The sequence below is a fragment of the Odontomachus brunneus genome, unplaced genomic scaffold (assembly GCF_010583005.1).
Source record: "Odontomachus brunneus isolate Ranch 3 - 2012 unplaced genomic scaffold, Obru_v1 Obru_scaffold_208, whole genome shotgun sequence".
NCBI lineage: Eukaryota > Metazoa > Arthropoda > Insecta > Hymenoptera > Formicidae > Odontomachus > Odontomachus brunneus.
In genome coordinates, this window is record NW_022639658.1 from 194,919 (window position 1) to 212,172 (window position 17,254).

Genomic DNA, 17,254 nt, shown 5'->3' on the forward strand with positions numbered 1-17,254 from the left:
TATATATATATATTTCAAGATCAAAACAATAAGAACGTCCAGGTATTTTTACCTTAAGTTACTTTTGATTTCAAGAGATGGGGGTGGGAGGCACTTTGACGGGCGAGAACTTAATTGACAATTTATCTCACAATCACGAGATTGCGTTAGCTGACCCCATCGGGCTACGTCAGTCTTTTACGCATCATGTCGGCCGATAAAGCCCGCGTATTACACGGACGATAGGCAATTACGAGCCTGGAACGTCCCATGCTTGCCGAAGGAACGCGCGGGAGAGAGTCTTTTATCTCGCCGATGGCGTTGTTTGCGTAACGTTACATAAAGCATGAAGTGCCGCAAGTAAGTGGTGTCACTTTAGCGACATGTAAGTGAGCGAGGGATTGAAATTAGGCCGATAAACGAGCGTCGGACAGTCGATAAGGCGCAATTAACGATCTTTACATAAATGTAGACGCGCGATAAGCGGATACGCGACATCAATTAAGATTTATCGCCGGCCGGTGATAACCAATCGATACAACGATCCGGCAATCTTATCCCGCGGATAACGAGCGCAACGTGTAAATTAAGCGTCAAATCGTTAATTACTACTACGAGGGAGAGAGATAAAGAGAGAGAAAGAGAGAAATAGAGAGAAAGGCAGAGGATGAGAGCGAAAGAGAGGAGGAAGAGAAGGACGCGATAGCGCGCTGTCACCACCGCCTACTCATTATTATCGTGAAAGTCACGAAAGTCGATATAGTCCGGCAATCAATATTATCACGCGATGGAATAGTTTCCAGGACTTTGTACATGGTTACGCGCGCTACTGAGAACTGTCTAAATTCTCGTCGATTGACGCTTAACACGATCGTCATTATAGCTCCGTGTCGTCGTTGCCTTACGACGTAAAATTACGTTTATTACGGTATTACTCGTTTGCTCGGGGAATGTTTCCCTCTCAATATTCCGAGATAATCAATTCACGCTCCAAATCGACGTAGCGTGCGCATAGTGCCGATCCAATGAACTCATGAGACAGATTAGTTTCCGCTCTTACGAGCGTTATCTTAGCGTTATCAACCCGGCACTTATTCGACGATCCTACAAATCTGTTTTTAACGGGTATTCTCGAGTCGTGGATTTTTGTCAGATTCCCTCTCGAATGGAGATACGACGTAGGAGGACGACAGTAGAGGAGTTGTCCCCGCTTATCGTGACGGGGCATAATCGGTGGTTAAAAATCGTTTGATGTTTACTCGGCAGCCAAGGGTGACAGAAGGCTACCTGTGTGTACGTGCCAGCGTTCCACAATACGATATACATATGTGTTTACTACCTGCATGGACCCTGATACGTCGCCAGTGGCGTAGAACTCGTAAATGCGAGGAGTCTACGAAACCCGTCATTTGGTCTCGCGCAAAAATGCAATCTCGAGTCGCACGTCTTATCAAGATAGATAACATTTCAGGGAGTATCTAGCACACATTTTTCTCGCCTAATAGAGTCACGGTCTCTCGCGCAGTCGATAACAGATAGAAACAAGAATTGATACGCGAAAAAGATAGAGGAACTTAAGGAAACATTGTATCAATTTCAAGTGATAACAATATCCATAATTCCTCCTAAGATTAAGATCGAATATTAAGTTTCAAACGCGGGGCACACTTTAATACATCGTCTCGATAATACCACTTCTGCTTAAGAATTTCTTTGTTTCTTTTGGTTTGTACATTGAGAGAAAGAATACTTAAGAGAGATTTGTTTCGACGAGTACTAATAACATATTTACTTATACTGATATTATAAAATATTTTTTTAAATAAAATATTACTTTTTCTCCTGAAAGCAATTGTTTCTTTCATGCAAATAAAAGAATTTAGATTTCAAAATAAATATATTATTAGTGAATGAATGCCTTTTATCTTTTTATTTTTTTCTCTATGTAAGAATAAGCAAAACAAGAAAATATCGCGATGGAGTGACTCGTACGGATTTGAGAGAAGCCGAGGTGTCTTCTCGTATTCTGTCGACTGCAAAGATTCTCTGCAACGCTAATTTCACCTAGTTCTCGCATAAAGTGGCAAGAAATTAAAACATTGCCTTCCCGACTTCAAAGCGAACTTTTCACGGATTCCTCGAGAGAAGCGGGCCAGAAATCAAAACGCGCCCTGCTGAATAAGCGACAAGGAGCGCGTCCACGACACTGGCGCGCGCGCGATAGCATTACGGGAGTACGTAGAAACGTATCGAGAGGCGAGCGAAAACGAGTATCCCGTGAGTGTGCTGGACGTGCCTCGGCCCTTAAGCAAACACCCTTTCGTCTCTTATTTGGCTACATACGAGCAAACGAGGAGAGCGGACCATTTACCTTCCAGTTCCACCGTGTTCGTAGTATCACGGGCGCAGCGGATGACCATCGGTGATCCATCATTTTTCGTCAGTTGGACGCCTCGAGTGTCTTCGACGCGCTAAGTGCCGCCAACGCGCGGACTCGACGCGTTGTTATTACTTACTCGAATCGGCAAACCATTCGTCGTTCTCGCCTACATACAAATTCTGATCTCGTGCGATTCTAATAGAAATTGAACCTCGTCGGTGTCTAGCCACGGTGATAGCAAATTGATATAACTACTCTAATCAGTGATAAAACGCTCACTTCTCCCGGTGGATAAATTAAGTGATTACAATGTTATGAGATGAAAAGTCATAAATAGTTGCTAGCCAACAATGTAATACTCAATTCTGCTTTTTTGAAATTTTCATGAAATTAACGCACCCTCAATTTTCACTTGCTATCTAATTTTTAAACTTTTAATTGAAAAATTTTAATAAGTATGATAATGACAATAATAGCTGAATTATATATTTTAGAATAGACAAAGCGCATCATCTTCTCTATTATATTTCACATGTAATGACACATAAATCACAAACCTGATTTCAAATTTCGATGAACGGGTTAATAACCAGCTAAGAGATTTTATCTGGTCCGTACTAGCTAGATTCAGGCCAGCTAGTTACATTTCTCCTAAGAAAAAGTCCGTTAGATTCTTGGACGCGTCCACTGGGAATAAAAATAATATTTTGGCTAAGAGAGATAACAAAATTATGAGACAGCCAAACGTGATTTTTTTCTTTCCAAACATCGGGGAATATTGAATGTGCATGTGCACGTGATCGCGTATTTGTTTGTGTGTATTTGACGTAAGTATTCGATTTTAGAACACGCGTGGACGCTTCATTCCGATTTTTGAAGACACTTTTCTGTGCGTTGGCGATCGGAAGGTGTGCCCCGAGGCATTGTCACCCCGCTGATAACCAAATACGCCTGGCCGATATCAGAGACGACTGATAAGGAGAACGATCACTCGGCGAACGGGGTGTGATACCTATTACGCGACTATTAGGTGCCCGATAACGCGACACGTATTATTGATACTTCATTGCGCGATGCTATCTGAGCGGATGTCCACTAATGCGCATATCTCGAGCGTAGGTTACACATTTCCCCGATAATCAGATGCTATAATTTGTCCGAATGACTTGCAACCGTCGTCAACGATAAAATGTTTTCACTATGAAATGGATACTCGTGTGTATTCGAAAAGTTCGTACTTTAAGAATTTGCATTTTATCTCGCACGCGGAAGATCAGTCGACAGTACGTTGACAACAAAAAGTTTGATATTTGTAACGATAATCAAGTTATAATCACTATAAAAATTATTACTATAAATAATCACTATAAATTATGGTAAAAGTCATTTTTTTAGTAAATTCTATTATAACGTTAATAATAATAATCTTATGTGTACGGTTATCATCAAAAGTACATAAAAAAAAAGTAATTAAACTGGTCAGCAGTCAACCGCCTCAAAGAAATCTATTGAATAAACTACGCGTTAGAGCAACAATGAGTTGCGTTCATGTAGTTATTGACCAAATCATAATCATTGAATCAATTGACATGTGTGACATATCACAGCAACAATGTAATTCGTTCAATCGACTAAATATTTGGTTGAACGAACAAAATTCGTTCAAACAAGTCTCGTTAACTCAACTTTTTTTCTCAGTATAACTATAATTTTAGTTAGATTAACCATTTCCTTCTCTCAGTGTATTTCGCAAACGAAGAACACGAATGTAACGGAAAGAATATCGTCGCGTGGGGTGGAATATTATAGTCTGCAAATCAGGAAAACTTGCAACAAGGAAGACACACGCTCGCCCTAACAATCCTCGAGTTTCACTTCGTACAATTCGGGCGGTTAAGCTTCTGGAGGAGGATATTCCGATCGGCAAGGAAGTTTGATTGAACGACAGGACGAATCGGCTCGGAAGTCTCAGATAATTTGCCCCCTAATCCGGAACGCGACTTCTACTCTACTTTGTGCGCACATCCAGCCGGCACCGTGGCGAGACAAATTGAACAGCGCAATTTCGCGTTAAGGAAACGAGCTGTCGCGTTGCAGATCATCTTCACGAGGAGATTCCGTGCCCCTTCGAGGAGCACCCGGGAGGGGGTGGAGAAGGCGATTTCCGTCGTTTCCTTCCGACCGAGCGGTTTCGCGAATCAGCTTGGGTAAGGTGGCCATCGGACTTGAGTCACGGTTAAATTAATGAGGCGATAATATCGATTACAATGCCGTCGGTATCCTCCGCCTCCGCCGCCGCCGTCGTCGTTGTCGTCACACGCGGACACCAAGAATCCCCCAAGAAGACCCAGCGGAATCGTCCATCCGCTCGCACCCTCGCCGCATCTTCTCACACGCCTCTCCTTCCGACTTCCGGCGGTCACGTGGCGAGCCTCCGTGCGTCTCTGTCTCGCGTTGGCGGCGCTCACGGCCGCCCGATTGGTCGTCCTGGGGGTGAGAGTTCAGCGTACGGGGGTGGCATCGCGTTATCCTCGTTGTGCCCGACGATGGCGCCTGATTCCGTCTGATTCTCGCCAACGTGCCACGCAAAAGTCGTGGGTGTAGCTTGGATACGCCCGGCCTGTCGGTGGGCTTGGCCAAGCCGGCTGCAGCATTCCCGCCGAGTAGGGGAAGCCTTTTCGGCGGACACGCGGTCATCCGCGACGTCACTTTGCGACGCGACGCCGAACCGCTCGCTCGCCCGTGCCGTCGGCTTCGTGCTGGGATCGTGGTGCACGTATAATCGCGCGATCGACCGGTTGCAAAAGACGTTTATTGATACTCATTTGAGCAGGGAGCATGATCGACCAATGAACTGACGCTTGCCAGTCGCATCTCGATGACATCTGCGTGACAGCCACGAGTTTCAAGTTTCAAGAGCGCTTCGGAGGGTCGCTGACACTTGCACAGAGGCACAACCGCGTCGCTAGATCGCGCATGATCGATCGACTCGACTGGACGGAGTCTCGTGGTCGCCGCTCAGATAGAAATCCGATTGTTATTAGGTCAGTGTCGGCTCGACAAATCAGCCGGGTAGCGTCTTGGTCGCGCGATCGATCGTTTGTCGGTTGTTGTCTCGAAAAAAAGAAAGAGAATCACGGAGGAGGGACGACCGTCGCGCTTAGACCCGCGATTCGTGAGAGTCAGTGTTAATCACGGAGACTGCCGTAGCGATCGAGTGGACAAAGAGAGTACCTAGATTCGGTTAAAGGATACTACTACCGATCAGTGTCGATCACGGGAACGATCCTAACGGGAAGTATGTGTTAGAGACACCTGCAGTGATCGCGAGGACATGGCAGCTATGCATTACAACGCGCAGATGGTCTCGGAGGAGCTGCACCAGCACCCGCGACACCTGTACAGTCTCCAACAAAGACTACAGGATCCCGGTTCGTCGCCGCGATCGGAGGACGCACGGTCCCCGCTGGAGAGCCGCGTGAGATCCCTGGAGGAAATGCGCTTTGTGGGCGGCAGATCGCCGGATGTGGAGGAACGGCTGGCGAGATACCACGAGGATTCCGGCAGTAAACGTTTCCCCAAGGAACACACCGCCACCGGCTTCTTTCAGGAGCCGGAGAACGCGGCTAGGAAGTGCTTCGCCGACGAGCTGACGGCGAGTCGCTGCCGCGAGCCGGAAACCTCACCCGGTAGGACGTCCTCGCCGCAGAGTTACATTCTCAGCTCGGCCAGCCAGCACAGCGGCTCCATCGGCAAGACGTCCTTCTGCATTGACGCGCTGTTGGGGCGCGCCGCCACCAAACAAACGGAGATCGATCAGTCGTCGACTGATCGGCAGAAGACGTTCGCCAGAAGCCACGCTGTACAACCAGACGGGCTGAACCTCAGCGGTGTCCAAGGACGAGAATCCCCTCCGGGCGCCGGAGTGAGATGCCCTACAGACCAAAGGATCTCTTCCTCTTTGGGCAATCCCCTGCATCCTTTCGTTCAACATCACGGTTCTGATTCGCCGAGTCTCGAGACGCGTGAAAGACACTCCGCGAGCCGCGAGGCCGTCCTCGCCAGTCTCCACCACGGCGACACCGGCGTGTCGGTGCAACGCGGTCAGTTCAGGCCCGAGACCGGGGCCAGCAGTTATCGGAACGTGGACCGGCTGGAGAACGTCGAGGACGACACGTCTGTCGACGTGGACCCGACGCGAACCGGAAGTGCCAGTCCCGGCAGCAACGCGAGTCGCAGTCCCGCCTCTAGTCCCCCCATTTCACCCGGCTCGGAGGACCCCTCGAGCAACGGGGTCCTCAGCCATCAGAGTCTCGCGTCCGGACCCTACGGAGTGGGCGCGGCGGTGGTCAGACAGAATCAAGGCCTCCTACTACATCCCGCGGGTCCACTTATCCATCCCGGCGGACTGTACTATCATCCGGCCGGCGGCAGCGCCTTCCACTCAATACACAAGGAGGGTCAGCCGGTCGGCCATCCTCAATCCGGCGGGCCTCATCCGCAGCAACATCACATCCATCCACTTCAGCTCGAGTGGCTCGCCCGGACCGGCATGCTGTATCCGAGACTGCCCGCGGATTTGGCCGGTGAGTGAGCGAATGGCAATGGCCGTTTCTGATACTTTCATTTGCTCGGAAGCTTCGCGATGCTATTATTGAAATGTAGCGGATTGTTGCCGAAATCGCGTACCGGTCTCCCCTAAGTCGTGTCGAATTTTTCTCCAAGTGTTTGTAACACACACAAAATAATATATGATCTGAATGTTTCGTATCTATATTTCTCGTTGCTTCTTTATTTCTCATTTTGACCGTCATCCGAGTAGAAATGTAACTAACCGGCCTGAATCAAAATTAGTGGCCAACTGGATTACATGATAGATTATGAAAATGTTTTAGTTCGTTAGTAATTTGTCACTAGTTGATCATTCACTGAATTATAAAATCGGATTTGTCGTCTAGCCACTGTTTAGTCATTACATATGAAATATGATAAAGTAGATGACGCTCTGTCTATTGTAAAATACATAATCCAGCTACCATATCACCACTAGTGCTTTAAAATTAAGTAACAAATCGAAATTAAAGTTACGTTAATTTTTAAAAAATTTCAAAAAAACAGCGGTAAACATTATAATATTGGCGAGCAACTATGTGATTTTTTATTTTATAACCCTAATTTTGTTTATTTAATTATCAGCTAACTTATTTATGTAACCACTAGGAGAAATAAATGTTACATTACTGGTTAAGAATATATTAGAAAATATATTAGATATTAGAAAACAAATTTACTATATCGTAGCTGAACACCGACCAGGTTTCATTTCGATTAGAATAGATGCCGTTCATATTGAATAACAATGAAGAAATTTATGAAGTACGATTTAGGAATTTGGTACAATTTCAGGCAACTCTCCCCTAGGTGAATTGCTCAATTAATGAGACCGTTTCCCGTCGAGTGCTCGTATCATACGATATATTTATCTGTTGTTTTGAAGAATTCTCAGAATACTTTATTTTTAAACAACGACTTATTTTTAAACAACGCAGTTTCGGGACTTTTAATCGTTATTATTACGTCGAATTTAGAGAGGTTGATGAATCTCTTACAATAATATATTGCCTAGAATAACAATTAAGATTTCATCTCACCTCTTAATCTTTTCTTTCTATCTCTCGCTATCTTTTAATTACTTTCAGTCATTAGTATCAATAGAATAACAAGTCTTGAAGAATATACTTACAGAAATGTGTTTTGAGTATGTCTGAGTAGGTCATAAATTCACAACGTGATATAAATAACGTCAAGTTGCAAGTTGCGTCACTTCCTAATAAAAGCGTTAATCACGTCCGTCGGGCCAAATTTATCGATAAAAAACGAGACAATATATGTGTAATTAATCGAATAGTATCGTTAAGATTGCTGCGCCGATATACGATACATGCAATTAATTGTGCTGATGAAAATCACAACGATTATCACCATTAAAATGCGGCACATATCGAAATGTTTCATGTTAAAATATCGTTCGATCTTTTCAGCAAAATATGCTACGAGCTGATAACGATACTATATGCGTTTCAAGTGATTAAATGCGCTTAATTATATCAACGTGATATAGATTCTTAAAATTTTTCTCTCGTACACACGCGCATAACAAAAAATATGAGAAATATAAAATATTTATAATATTTTATATATATAATGTATATTTCTATAAAATATAAAATTTTATATATTTGAAAAGTATATACGGAGAAAAATATTGTAGTAAAAAATTACATTAAAATTATATTTTTTTCTACAACTTCTTTCTTGTAAATCTAAAATTATAGTACAAATTACTATAAAAATTATAAATTTTACAATTTTATTAAATATATGATGTGAAAGATATCAAATAATCACAATAGTTTTATAGTAAAAAGTCGATTGTGTAAAAGATTTTTAAACAAATATATGCACTGTGAAAGGAAAAATATCTAAGAAATCAAAAATATTTATTTGGTAAGTACTAGTAACAAATTTACTTAAACCCAAATTTTTTTAATTAAACAAAATAAATAATTGTTTTCATAAAAAGCTACGATTTTCAAGCAGGAGTAAATATTTTTTTATTTTTTGAATCTTTTTTTCAATGTAGTAATTTTGATCATAATTCTGTATGATCCAAAGTTACAACAATTTTATTGTAATTTTTACTACAATATTTTTTCTATGTAGTTTTAAGAAATCTCTTCAGAGTAAAAGGTAGCTTCCGTTTTTCTCCCTAAGTGACGAGTCACACATCGAATGCCTCTTACAAGGAAAACACGTAAAGCTTTACACGTAAAGCAGACACATCATTCTCATTAACATCGTTAGTCTGATTTGCGCGCGACAGCGAGATTTTTATCACAATCGAGAACAAAATCGCGCGAGGTGCGCTGCATCGTAGGAAGTCGCGATCGTAAAAGGCGATCCGACCTTCGCGCTCGAGCTGTTAATCCTATTTCAATGCCTGATAAATTAGTGATTTGATAATAATTTGCGAGGAAATCGAGCGCAGCCGATAACGGTCGTTAAAGCCGATAACGATCGGCTCATAAATCGTCTTTCCCTAAGCCCGCCGGTGATGTTCTCTATACTGATCCGAGAAGAAAAATATGTCGATTGCGACGTTATCGCCGGTCAAAGATCCACAACAAATAGCGCGCGAGATAGCGGACGGACATCTAATTGGAAGGATCGGAAGGTCGGAATCGCAACTACCAAATGAATAATTTTGTAACGAAATCTCGATTGTCCGACTTCAGGAAAAATCTCACGAGAACGTAAACAGATAACGAGGTGTTATTTCCGTCGGTGAGTTTTGAGGGCGCTTTACCTTGGAGAAAACTTAATTCGCGGTCGGATAATTAATTAAAGCCGGCCATTAATCACCGTTTGCGTTCGCAAAAGAGTCCTCGTGAAAGAGAGGAGAGATCCCACTTCCAAGAACGCTGAGGGACGAAGAGAGACAAGGCGCGCAAAATCGCAGTCCCTCGCGTGAGTGAGTGAGTGAGTGAGTGAGTGAGTGAGTGAGTGAGTGAGCGAGCGAGCGGATCGTCGCGCGATATCGTCGATCGACGGTAACTCATGCGTGGGAGTTCGTGTGTTATGTTAGCTCTCGACGGCTATTACCAGCTATTAACTCGAAAGTGAGGCAACGTCGAAAGACAGATTGCCGCTGCGTGATGAGCAGATAGTACATGTTTACGTGTCTAATGTACCGCACGGGCAGACCATATTGGCCGGTTACTCAAATTTTACGATCTCGATAACGACAACGCGACGCTTCTCCGCGCGGATCCTCTTCGGAAACTTTTCAACGAATATTTCACACACGGTATTCCGAAAGTATTACATACATAAAAGTCGAGCATTACAGCATTACGTATAAATAATGCCAATAATGAGAAACTTTTATTGTTATCTTTTTCCACGAAGCATCACAAAAATTATATTCTTTTTCCTACATGAAGAGTAGGAAAATATTATAATATAATTTATTAATAATAATTATAATTTTTTTCGTATCAGTTCTTTTAAATTTTATTATGTTTCTTACGTGCAAAAGTAGATCGTCAGAAAAGTCTAACATAGTAAATTTCTCTAGAAATATAGCAAATTTTTTAATGGGATACTTCAATTTCTAATATTTAAATAGAAAAAAACTGAAAGAAAAAGATATTTGAAAAATAAAAAAATGTTTATTCAGTTGATATTAATAATATATTTACTTAAGTCTCAATTCTTTTAAATTTCTTAGAATAAATAATTGCTTTTATACAAAGCTAAGGTTTTATAAAAAGTTAAGATTGAATTGTCCGGCGTTGCCACACTTCTGATATATCTAGAATATTTAAACTTAAATTACCATAAAAATCGAGGGAAGAAAATCAAGGGAAAGGAGTGGAGTATCCTGGTTTCATGATAATCTGTATTGTCCGCATAGTCCTAGAGGGTAACTATACAAAATTTGATCCAGATAGGTCAAAAAGTTTAGAAATTAATAGGGAACATACAGACAGACATATTTTATCTTATTTATATAGATTGGTGTAAGTAAATATATCATCAGTATCTACCGAGTAAATATTTCTTATTTCTTAAGTATTTTTCTCTCAGTTCACATATGAAATAAAAAAAGTCAATTACAGTATGTCGTTCTATTCCTTGGTTACAAAATTATTAGTAACGTTTATAGTCAAACTATCTTCATATATTAGACACATAATTCTTTTTTAGTTTTTAACTCTCATTACACATCTAACAAATATTTTAAGTTAAAATTCTCATTGCGCTCCATCAATCTAACAGAACTTGGTAGAGCGAGATCTCTCAATTCAACAGTCCCACCTGAGGAAATCGATCCGAGTGCATCTCTTCATTCTCTCTCTCTCGGTCGGCGCTTCCTCGCAGAATTGTGCGAGCAGGAGGAACTACGTCGCCAACTAATTCGCGCGAGCCTCACTACGAATCACAAGAGATGTCTCGAAAATCCAAAGGCGGAAACGACGAAAGCGGGAGGAAAGAAAAGGCCTGCTAAGTGGCGACGGAGAAACTTGAAAGGCAGAGGGCAAAAGGGTTGGAGGGCAAAGGGCCAGGGGTACAACAAGGGACTTGGTTACCACGGTAAATTTCACGCTCGGAAAAAAGAGCCGTGGCCGCGTTGTCAGGCCAATCAGTCGAGGGCTTTTATCGAACAAATTGGTCAGTGAACGTATGGCGGCGGCGGATATCCCGGACCGGGGGAGAGAGGAAGGTTGGCAGGAATGAGAGGTGGACAGTTGGCGGGGGCGGCGGGGACGCCGCGGACACAAGTGGCGAACGGCGGCGGGTGCGCGGGGTATTTCCTGTCAGATGATCCTGATTGGTAGTTGCCGAGCAATCCAGCGTCGACCAAAAAAGGCGAAAAAGTCGCGAGCGGTGGCGTAAAACAAGCGCAAAAAAAAACGGCAAACGACAAAAAAAGAGGGACAGAGGGACGGGAGAGCGAGAGAGAACTGCGGCATCCGCGCCCGCGCGCGTGGCACGAAATAAAACGCGCGCCGAATAACATCGAGGCCGCCTCTCCCGCCCCCAGCCACCCCCGCACGCTCCATGAAGGCCATCGCCGGTGGGGTACACGGCTCGACTTGTTAAAAATTGGCGGCGGCCGTGCGGACCACCCTCCTCCGCGCGCGGCTCTGTAAATAACGCGCGGAAACGGGGGTGGCACGCGGGGCAGGGCGGCGGCGACGCGCTGGCAGGGGGAGGGATGCGCGCGAGAGAGCTTTTATTTGCGGAATATTTGTCGCGCGTTATGCCCGCGCGCGGCGACGCTACGACAACACCATGTTTCATCTATCCCGTAACGGCGTATCGAAATTTAACTAGTGCGCTACAAACCGGCCTGTGCACGTGTCCGGGGGCCCGCGTGTACCCCGCAGTGCTCGCGCGCGCGGTACGTCATCGCCACCACCGCCGCCGCCGCCCACCACCACCACCTCGCGCCCCAAACCCCCGCGCGTCACCCTGGCCGCGGATAGTTATCCATATCGCGTTACGAACGGATGGCCCGCACCGCGGCCGCTCTAATTAGCGCGGTTCTGCGGCCATCGATTGCCACCGCCGCCGCCGCCGCCGCCGCCGCTGCCGGGATGACCATTGGAATGGCAAAACATCGTCGTTGCTGTCACGATTATATTATCGAAATTATACGAGGGGTAGTGACACGCGCAAGCCGACGGTGGATCACTCTGTAAAAATACTCCCAAAAAGAAGGTCATGATCTTTTGGATATCCTACTGAGGTTAAGTCGGACGCGACAGGATATTTGGTAATGTTTATACCGCGACTATTAAATCCGCCGGGGAATCCCGTGAGTAAAAGCGTACCTGGAAAGAGAATTTTATGGTGAAATTTGCTATGGAATTTTGTAGCCGAGGAGATTCCACAGCAATTGGCTGCCATTTCATTTTTCATATATACTACTTATATTTTAGGAATTAATAAAATGTGTTACGAAGAAATTTTCTGCGAAATTTACTGTTTCATAACAAGATATATCTTACTGACGATTTTTATTCCTGGGTGTGTTGTATGTGTGTGTGTACTATTAGAAATATAATAAAATTAAACAGACTTTATATTTAAAGAACTATAATATATTTTCTCCATATGCTACACGGAGAAAATTATATAATAAAAATTACTATAGACTTTTGTAACCAAGGAGATCGACATTCTGCAACAATTGAATATTCTTTCTTCATTTCATGTGTGTAATTTATGTTTTAGTAACTAAAATGTATTGTTAAAAAATTTGCCGTGTTTTCAGTGAAATTTATTATGTTCCTTAGCAAGATAGATTATACTGACAGTCTATTTCTACACTACTACACAGAAAAATATATCATTCTACTACTAAGAAAAGCGACTACTCACTCAGTTTACTACTAAGAAAAGCGACTATTCATTCAGTTTACTTACTCAGTCTTCTTTCAAGCGAATATCTTGAACAAAAAATATTTTCTTAATAATAGTCTTAAAATATATTCAAATTTCAGGAAAGTTCATTATCATGCACTTAAAGAAAGGTTTTATTCTCTTTACAAAATTATTTAAAAAAATCGAAGAAAAGGTGTAATTCGATACAGTAAGTAAGCGGAATTTTTGTCTTAACGTAATATTCTTAATTAAAATGCCAAAAACTTACCAGAATAAATTTAATAAATAAATTGGATAAATTTCGTGTTTATGATGAATCTCTTATGATAAACTTGCGGACATATACACTAATGAAATGCTTGAAACGTTTACTTGAATATGTATTTTTCTGTGTGTAGGAATGTAGTAAAATCGAAGAGAATTTATATGAAAAGAGAAATGAACTTTTTGCCGTGTATCCTTCCTCTTGAGGAAGAAGAAGGAAGCGAGAGAAATTCAAGAGAGTGCAAATGCTCGATCTCAGCCCGTATTTCGCGTTTGCGTCCGTGAAATCTGCATTAGCGGGATTAATCATAAATTAGCATTATGCTAATATATTTCGTTCGCAGCGAGAGAGACGGCGTAACAGGCGCATTCGCGCGTTTTTTGCTAGGAAGAGCTGCTGCTGCTGATGCTGCGTGTCCTACGCGTCTCGCGCGCGCGTTCTACATTTTTCCGTCGACGTATGTATACGTCAATCAGCAACGATCCGCACTAGCCGATAGTTGGCTTTTGGATTAGCGTGTGAAACACGTCATCGATTTTCCGACAGGGACAATCACACATGCGCACACATATACGCACATACACATACACATACACACACGGCAGTCGCGCCGGCGATGATTAATCGTTCGCGCGAGTTGAAGTGCAATTGTAATAATTACTGTCCCCGGCAGGCCGGCCGAAGAAATAAATTATTCATCGCGAATTTATGGCTTTTTACATGATATGCGCGCGCTGAGAAAATCCTTAAGCGTTTTAACAATATTAATTGCCGGTATCGATGTCAACGGCAAATACATAAATAATCACGGAGGGTGCGATAAATCTCGCGCACGATAAAACTGGCGGCACGTGACTTTTATTCTCAGCGTTACTTTACATATTTTGCCGGTGATTTAATGACGGCGAATGTTTAATTTGGCGATTATGGAAATGCAAAATTTCCTCGCGCTGGCGTTTTATTTTACGAGTTACCGGGGAAGAGGGGGGAAGGCGCTTCTTATTTTGCAGCGTCACAGCGCTCATTACGCAAAAATTTTTAATGAAGGCCGTCCGCTTCGGATTGACAATCGTGTGCGTTATACGTGACTACAGTGTAAACACGTGTGTGGGAATACTTTCCGCTACGGTTCTCTTTTGCGACACGCCACGCGAAGATGCCGACAACACGACGATACAATCGCCACGCGCCAGCTTTTGTTCTCTCTGTCGTTTTTCGCAAAATCCTCCTGTCGCGAGCATGCAAATCGAGTTACGAATTTCTCTACTCCTCTTTCTCTCTCTCTCGCTTCATCTCTCTCTCTATTCCTTTAATGGCCGATGGTCTGTGAAGATATTTTTCCAAGTTAATGCGGAGGCTCTTAGCAGAGAGGGCGCAAACGAAATTAGGGACGGTATTGTTTGCCGAGGGTGTCGAAGAAAAAGAGCAGCATCGTCGTTTCTTTTTGGCGCGAGCGGACGGTATATCGCGGGGTGAAATTAAACATCTCGCAAATGAACGCCACGTTTCGGCAAACGTCGCACTCACGGTGCGTAACCTCGCGTTAATTGCGTGCGCGTTCTCTCAGGCGGTTCTACAACATGATCAACAACGAATTAGCAGTGTAAGACAAAGGATCTCGACATCTACTAATTTTCACGCGTACTCGCTTCGGCATGGGAAACGAAATCTCCCATTCTCATCTCTTAATCGCAGGTTCATACAAAAATATACATAATTTTGTAGCTTATAGCGTTCACCTTCTGTTAAGTACACGGAGAATATATTGTAACAAAAATTACAACAACATTTTCATAATCTTGAACTATGCAGAGTTATAACCACAGTTATTTGTTTAAAACTGTTTTACACTTTTGACTTTTTACTACAAAATGATTGTAATTAATTGAATGATTTTTATATTATATGTACTAAGTACAAGTTTTACTATTTTTATAGTAATTTTTATTACAATTTCGCTACGGTCCAACTTCAGAAAATATATTGTAAAGAGAAATATAATTCTAACTACAACATAATAACTGTGGTAATGTGATAATTTTTATCGCAACATTTTCTTCGTGTAAGATAAAAGTAAATGATTAGATACTAATAATACTGGTATCTAACTCTGAACATTCTAATTGATTTAATCTTTACATACGCGAATATTAATAACTTTTAATATTAAAACTTTTAATATGGAATATATATAAGTAGTAAAAAAAATAATATAGTTGGTCCACACATGAATCTGATTGTGCTAAGCCAGATTCAACAGTAAAGTACGGAACAATTAATTATGTGGTTGCTGCAATCGACGAACAATTGATGAGCGTTGCAGCAATGATGACATCTGGTTACTTCAACCAGCGACCTTATTCTCGAAAAATATCACGTAGAATATTTCTATAAAACGTTATAGTTCATGTCATGTATACTATAGCTTTTCATCGAAATACCGTATGCGATATTTTTCAAGAATACGGTCCCAGAGTGTATCCATAGTAAATGTCATCGATTTCTGATTAGATCACGCACAACTACATTGATGTGGTTGATATACTAAAGTAACTGACTCATATCAATACACATTACCGTCACACAAAAATATCTAGAGTGATATGACTATGCTGCTCATAACCAAATATTTCTGGTTATGAATATACCATATCTTTTTTTCTCCCGTTTACATATACTGAGCGTATGCATATACTCTACGTTGAATATTTAAATATTCGTATTTAAAAGCCAAAATAATAAGAATATCCAGAATTAGATATATATCAGTGTTATTAATATACATAATATACTTATATATTAAATTAACTACTTTAAATTAAAAAAAAAGAGAACACAAAGAACTTGGAAGGTATTCCGTCTAAAACTCAAAACGAATCCCGTCTACTGTCGCACTCTTAACTGCTCCATTACCAGTCGAATGCACGGACCATTTTCATCGAAGAGAGCCGTCGAATTTTCACCGAATTGCGCGATCACGACGACGACGACGACGGCGGCGGCGGCGGCGGTGGTGGTGACGGTGACTGCTCGCGGAAAACACTCCCCTCGAGGAACCGCAATTAAGGAGGATTCGTTTCTTCACGGCCAGTTCGATCGGCAATTTGGCTTAAATCGACTTGACGAACCGTGAGGGTGGCGGCGCGACGATACGGCCGGAGAATCCCGGTTTTTTCTCTTTATCGCTCTTCCTCCCGCCATTCCTCTCTCGTTTCTTTTTTCCCTTTTTTTTCGAAGCGATCCCACCGCCCATACGAACGGGGAGAAACAATGGCGAGGAGATGGCGGAAGCTCTACCAACAAAAGGGGGATGATACTCGGGAGACAGAACGCTCGCGCGCGCGCGTGCTCGCTCGCTCGCTCGCTCGTGAGGGGTTGGCGGATGATTTAATTAGTTAATTGTGCGTCATTCATCCGTCTATTCATCCCCTTCGCAGCCTCCCGCGTCCCGGCATGCCGCCGCTACCGCCGCCGTCACCATACCGTTCCCATGGCAACTCCGCGGACTTATAGTCCGTTAAAACGGCCAATTCCGCTTTTCCGTCGAAGACTCGCGGAAACGAAAGCCGTTCGACCGAAGCCGCTGCTTCGCACATTTCGCCATTTACCACTCCTCTCCCTCCCCCCTTCTCTCTTTCTCCCTCTCTCTCTCTCTCTCTCTCTCTCTCTCTCTCTCT

At 43.0% G+C, this 17,254-nt stretch overlaps 1 protein-coding gene across 1 annotated transcript in view; it reads left to right on the forward strand.

The window, feature by feature from the left end:
* Positions 1 to 5,016: 5,016 nt before the first annotated feature.
* The window catches only part of LOC116852250, a 31,435-nt gene continuing 19,197 nt past the window's right edge, over positions 5,017 to 17,254 (forward strand). Inside the window, exon 1 of the mRNA XM_032832429.1 lies at positions 5,017 to 6,945. Within this exon, the coding sequence (XP_032688320.1) occupies positions 5,694 to 6,945 (1,252 nt within the window). The 5' untranslated portion in view covers positions 5,017 to 5,693. The remainder of the gene's footprint in view (positions 6,946 to 17,254) is intronic.